The 7,018-nt window shown below is 32.8% G+C and overlaps 1 protein-coding gene across 1 annotated transcript in view; it reads right to left on the minus strand.

Annotated features, from left to right (window-relative positions):
• Positions 1–664: 664 nt before the first annotated feature.
• The window catches only part of LOC106474374 (sodium channel protein 1 brain-like), a gene marked incomplete at both ends in the record, with an annotated part of 36,415 nt that continues 30,061 nt past the window's right edge, over positions 665–7,018 (minus strand). Inside the window, 5 exons of the mRNA XM_022402685.1 lie at positions 665–819; positions 4,560–4,751; positions 5,436–5,699; positions 5,990–6,103; positions 6,287–6,460. Of these exons, the coding sequence (XP_022258393.1) occupies positions 665–819; positions 4,560–4,751; positions 5,436–5,699; positions 5,990–6,103; positions 6,287–6,460 (899 nt within the window). The remainder of the gene's footprint in view (positions 820–4,559; positions 4,752–5,435; positions 5,700–5,989; positions 6,104–6,286; positions 6,461–7,018) is intronic.

Genomic DNA, 7,018 nt, shown 5'->3' on the forward strand with positions numbered 1-7,018 from the left:
TGCTTTTCTGTTTCCTTCAACAACATGAGATTGGTGATTTGAGTACAGTACGTGTTAGTTTGGATCAATGAGCATTATACAGAAAAGATTAGGTTTACAGTAGCTTTATTAACGATTATCTTGATATGCTGATTGAGAATGGCAAAAAGCACATTAAACATCTTTTGAAACATTCTGTACCATTCATGAACAAAACTGATGGTTCTCAGTATGCCTTTTGTAAAATTCAGTTCTTCTAGGAAGGTCAAACAGTTTTAATCATAATAAATATAGGATTTTATTTTTCGATCACTTTGTATATAGTGGCTCGTCCACATAGGCTTCACTTGGCTGACTAATTTGATTCCTTCGTTGTTCAAAGATTATACAATTGAAACAATTTATTTTACGGGGTAAGGTTAGTCTTACTTGCACGAAAAAAAATCAAAAACTAAGTTACTTATTATAGTTATACTTTTGATAATTGAAGAAGAATAAAAACAATGATACCAATAGTATCACTTCTCACATGCCTAAGTATTTTTAATTATGACAGATATTAATTTGTCCATTTTATTTTATTTTAACCTGCACGTTAATATACAAAGGCTAACAGTGCTATAGACTGATTTTTTAAATATAATATATACATACATGTAAAGCAGCAACATTTGAAAACACTCACCATCTTCCGCGAGCAATGACGTAGCAGTGAGCTCCGATGATGTTTTTAGGCTGTTGAACCATCTTTTGAGGTTTCCGTTTCCCAAATTTTATCATACAATGGTAAAAACTTCGCTGGACATCGGACATCATCAACTCGGCCAATCCTTTTTCAAACTAGTAACATATAAAAACATAAAAAAGTCTATACATATTTCATAGTTACTTCTTTACTGTAATTGAAACGTGCTGATTTTGGCCAAACACATTGTTCCTGATTAGAGGAAAAATATTGAATAAACATTTTAAATTCGGGATTTAAAATGAATTTGTATTAATTATTTTCAAACTGTTTAACACGCTCATGTGGTATTTTCTATGTACAGGGCATGCGCAGCAATTAGCACCAATAGTGAAATCATGTAGTTTGAGAAAGAGATTCAGGATACTTATTCTAACTTTACTCAACGAAAACAACAAAATGTAATAACAATGACAAGTCATGTACATTCAGACACTACAACGTTACTATCTGCACTTTAGGCGAATGTCTACACAAATCAACAGAGCTGAGTCACAGGCCCAAACAAAACATATGTAATATTAACAATTGAACAGATAAAATAAGGTAATTAAAGTTAAACAAAAATGAGTTTAATATGATTTATAAATTCCATGAAGAACTAACATATTTCTGAAACAAAATATCCTCTATAAAGATTTTGAGTCTTTAATGGTTTTATTTAAATTATTTCAACTACTACTATTAATTGGCAAAGCTACACGAGGGTTATTTGCGCTAGCCGTCCATAATTTAGCAGTAAAAGACTAGAGGGAAGGCAGCTAGTCATCACCACCCACCGCCAACTCTTGAGCTACTCTTTCACCAACGAATAGTGGGTTTAACCTTCACTTTATAACGCTTCCAAGGGTGGAAGGGCGAGCATTTTTGGTGGGACGGGGATTCGAACTCGCGACCCTCAGATTGCGAGTCAAGCACACTAACCACCTAGCCATGTCGTGCCCTTTACCAGTTATATGCCAATATCAATACGTGCAAACGTATACTTTATATAAATTTCCATTATTTTGTAGTAAACAAAAGAGGTTTAATGCGTTCATGAAAATCTGAAATAGTAACAATACATACAAATTTCTTTTGATACATTAATATTTGATTTATATTCTTCTCGATTGCACTGCTCAAAATTCAATGAGATATATAAAATGAGGATACACAAAGCTGTTGCATAGAGTTTTTAGTTTAATTAACGGTAAAGATAGGCAGAATTTAGCGATGTTACTACAAAATCGGTTTTATTAAGTGATATTTCCCAGAAAGACCTAAATCTGAAATTTCTGATAAGTCTTGAATAATAAAATTATTACATGAAATGGAAACTTAAGTATTCAGTTTTCTCTTAAATGTTTTAAGAATTAAATACACAGTTTATCAAAATGTAGAATTAATTTGTTACCTTGATACTATTTAGCAAGGATGTTAAGATCATGGTTAATATCAGTCTGCAAGGTCCACAAATCATGTACAACAAACAGTGGTATTATATTGCGTATATAAATTTCTTTTCGATTTTCTTTTCTGTGTGTACAACACGAGCATATTGTAAAAACCTCAATGCAACTGTTGAAAAAAGCAGTATATTTATCAAACCAAAATGATAAGTAACTCCATGTAAATCATCCTTGTCACAGAGAATTGATCAAAAGCATCTGTTCAGGTCGGAGAAAACTCACGAGTCTTTAAAAGCGGGAACGACGACATCAGTAGGCCTAAATAAGAAACATTTGACGTCGGCTTATGGTAGAAAGTGTAATGGTTGATTAATTTATTTGAGGCTTAGCTTTAATTTCAGGCTAATTATAGTCCATCATTTTATTGACATTATTCTTTCTCCCATCGTATAAAATTTTCCTTCTTAAAGGCACCACACATTATCTTCAGTTAATTGACAAAGTCTTCTGTCTTGATCTTCACTAGTAACATACTTCTTCACACCGTTATTCCTCACACTGAAGGTTTACAGGCCCTCAAGTTCTTCCTTGACAGACGAGATACACTCATACTGATACAATTTTACAACTTACTGAACTTGTAATAAATCTGAATATATTGAATTTTAATGACACTGATTATAAACAATTATGTGGTGTTGCCGTGGGAACCAGGATGGGTCTTTCATACGCAAACCTATTTGTTGGTTATACAAAAAATCAATTTTTTTTCCAGTTTCCAGGAAAAATTCCCAATTTATACGCCATATATATTGACAACATTTTCGTCATATTTACTGGTAATAGAACTGAACTTGACTACTTTATTAATTATCTTTCAGCCTTTTTTAAGCTTCACCTGGCACATTTCTACCAGCTGTCTGTCATTTCTTGACAATAGAAATCATAACTGAAAATAACAAACTATCCACTACTGTTCATTATAAGCATACGAACTCTCATTCTTACTTACATTTTGATTGGTCTCACCCCCCTCCCACCACCACTTTACGTTGAATTCCTTACTCACAGTTTTTACATTTACGTAGCATTTGCATTAAAAATGATGATTTTATATCTAAGCGAGAAGAAATGACTGACTTCTTTCCTTCTCGGGGGTTGGCCCGGCATGGCCAGGTGGCTAGGGCGCTCGACTCGCAATCGGAGGGTCGCGGGTTCGAATCTCCGTCACACCAAACATGCTCGCCCTTTCAGCCGTGGGGGCGTTATAATGTGACGGTCACTCCCACCATTCGTTGGTAAAAGAGTAGCCCAAGAGTTCGCAGGATGTGGATGGACCTTCATCATATTTGGTATGGAGGTTCATTAGGTCCATGCGGGAGTACATACAAATTATCAGCTTGCATTTTGTGTTTTGCGGTTTTTATGGGCGTTTTTGCCACGAACCCCTTCCCTGTTGATGGATCTTCACCAGTAATATATTGTAAGCGATACATCGTACTGTCCATACGCCAGTTTACTATATCAATTTGTTTATATATTATAATACTAGCTGGAGTTACATAAATTCTTGATTAATGAAAGGTTATCTTAGGATATGAAAGTTGCTTCCCTTATATGTAATTGTAAAAATCGCCCATAAAAACTGCAAAACATAAAATATGAAGCCCCAAGTTTGCATGTATTTCCGCATGGACCCAACAAACCTTCATACCAAATTTGGCGAAGATCCATCAATAGGAGGCGAAGTAGTGGTAAAAAAATGCAAAACACCCATAAAAACCGCAAAACACAAAATTGAAAATTTTTTGTATATACCTCCGCATGGACTACATACCAATGTTGGTAAAGATCCACCCGCACCCTGCGAAGTAGTTACATGGACATACAAAAAACAGTACTACTATATTTATATAGATATGCATATAAAGCTGTAAGAAACTAGTAAGTTTAGCTGTAAACAGATAATGAACTTCTCAACCTTACCTCCATTTTTACTTATTAATTATATGTATACTGTAGTATAAATCAATAAAAAAGCATCAAATTGTACCTTTCTGCGGATGATTCTCATCCATTCATTAAAAGCAGTACTTATGAACAAATTAAAATTTTTTTATAAACGTAGGTAAAATAACGATCTATATATCCAGAATGTAACTATATTAGCTCAGTATTTCGATATTACAGCTTCGTCAGGAGCTATTGATATCCTACTGATATAGGTCGTTATTTTATTTACGTTTATAAAGAGTCTCGTAATAAACTCCAGATTGCATTAAACAAAGTCAAATATAATAAATTAAAAACTTATTCATTAGAACTGCTTTTGTAAATGTAATTAAATTTATCATTGATAAACTAAGTATATGTACGACTGATATGCGTCTTATTTTGTACGCCAGCTTTGCATTATTGTCTATTAAAGCAGTATAAATTCATACCTTTTTCTTCATGACATTAAAGGTATCTATGATGACACCGATGAAGAGATTGAGGATAAAAAATGAACCAAACAGGATATAAACCACAAAATACAGATAAGCAATGAAGTTGGCTTCCTTTTCAGGTTGTAGGTTCTTCCCCCTGATATCGATGGCATCTTCCATGATTTCCATCCACCCTTCAAAAAGCGCCTGAAACAGAATCAATTATTCACACACACTAGTTTTACCAAAAGTATAATTTAAAAAACTCTCAAATTTTGGCTCAAAAAAGTAATGATAATAATAGTTTACTAAAATCAAACGGCTAATGAAACTAGATAAAATTTACGTATGGTGTTAACGTGGTACATCTTGTAGCTGTAACATGAACAAAGTCATCTAGTATTTGGGTGAATTTCAAATATATACAGATGTACAAAACGGAAAAATAAAAGTCACACCTGATTTACATGGTTTGATAAGCATACACAAAAGTTATTGAAACTTGAAAAAGACAAAAAAAAGTGTAATCCTTTTTCCACTACCTAAAGAGCCATTATGCAATTATAGGCCCAAAGTAATGGATATGGGATATGTCACCCACTCCTCATGGCTGATTATCCATATAATGTATCGAGAACTTATGATTGCCCTTGTATTTTTGTAGTAAGGCATAATGAAAGAGTATGAATGAGTGTATTGCCAGATCTGTTACTATGGGCCTACGATAATACATAAAAAAATAATTGAAATAGTTGGAGGGTGTTGCTCGTTGTTATATTAGGATTTTGAAATCTAAAGCCTAATAATATATTTTGACATCAAAAAACGCCTCGTTTTAACGAATTATATGTATACATCAGGGTATGGAAGAGCATATATATAAAAACTTACCACTTGATAAAGAGCTAGATATCCATTTGGTACATTATCAAAGTTCACCTTGGAATTCACCCAGGAGTAATTCTTAGCTAAACATTCTGTTTTGTTGTTAACCTCGGATATTTGCAAACGTTCTCCGTCCTTATTGACGCATTTGTAGAATAAACCAGCAAAAATCTGAACCCCTATGATACAGAATATTAACCAAAATAGTAGACAGACGAGCAGCACATTTAAAATGGAAGGGATGGCTGATAACAGCGAAGTTACGACAACCTGGATGTGGAATTAAAAGAAAGTGTCCATAACTTCCCTAAGCTACCACTGAAAGAATATCAGTTACACATAGAGCATATTCTGAAACACAAAGACGACTGATAACCAAGATGATCAAAATACAATACATAATTTTAATTGTCCAAATGTTGTTAATTACAAAGAATAAAAATATACAGTTCAATAAAAATAATGTTATCTCAATCTGGGTAATCAGTAAGAAACATTTAAAATTAGAATTACTGAAAAATTATGTAACTACTGTTTCGGAAAGACTATTTTGCACGTACTTTCATCCCTTTCCAACGAGATATAGCCCGTAAGGGACGTAACGCTCGAAGTGCTCTGATAGCTCGTAGACTGGACAACTGACTTTCTCCCAAAGCCAAGTCTAGTAAGGAACCCTGTTTACAACAAATGCTTTTTTTTATAATGTTTTTTGTAATATTCTAACACTAATAGCCATACTTTCAACAGAAACTTTTATCAACACTTACACAAATTTATGAATCCCTATATTTTTTTATTAAACACGTAAATAATTCCATACAAATAATGCGGTATAATGGAAGAATATGCGAACTTACCAGCACTACAGTAAAATCGACGATATTCCAGCCAATACTGAAATAATTTATAAAACCAATACCTATCCATTTCAGTATCATTTCGAGAGTAAACACTATGGTAAACACCACGTTCAACCAAAACAAAGCTTTTTGCAACTGCGGACGTTCGGGAAGTCGTACGTCTTCGAAGCACTACAGGAAGTGACAGCAGAAATGATTTGAAAGAAACGCTGTTAACAACAGGATATTGAAAACAGATTTAAATTAATACTGAAAATAATATATGTAACGGCTTATTCATAAAATAGCATTTTGGTTGAGTGTAAATAACTATAAGAAAGGTTATATATATTTAATAACATTATAAGGTAGCTTCTGATAAAGTTTATCTTAAACAGTCTTGTAATAACTGTGAGATAATAAATTTACATCTTCTAAGTTTATCAATAACAAATGTTCCAATAACACTTTTATATAATAATTCTTCTTTTAATAATACTTAATAATACTATAATAATACTTGTTTTCACATCAATAATGTTCTGCTGTGCTGTTTATAGTCACCAAGGAGAATTTTGTCAATAATAAATGTTCCAATAGCACTTCTATATAATAATTCTACTTGTTTTCACTTCAATAATGTTCTGCTGTGCTGTTTATAGTCACCAAGGAGAAGTTTGTCAATAATAAATGTTCCAATAGCACTTTTATATAGTAACAACATATATATATATATATATATATAATATA

The sequence above is a fragment of the Limulus polyphemus genome, unplaced genomic scaffold (genome assembly GCF_000517525.1).
Source record: "Limulus polyphemus unplaced genomic scaffold, Limulus_polyphemus-2.1.2 Scaffold7136, whole genome shotgun sequence".
In the NCBI taxonomy this organism is placed as follows: Eukaryota; Metazoa; Arthropoda; class Merostomata; order Xiphosura; family Limulidae; genus Limulus; species Limulus polyphemus.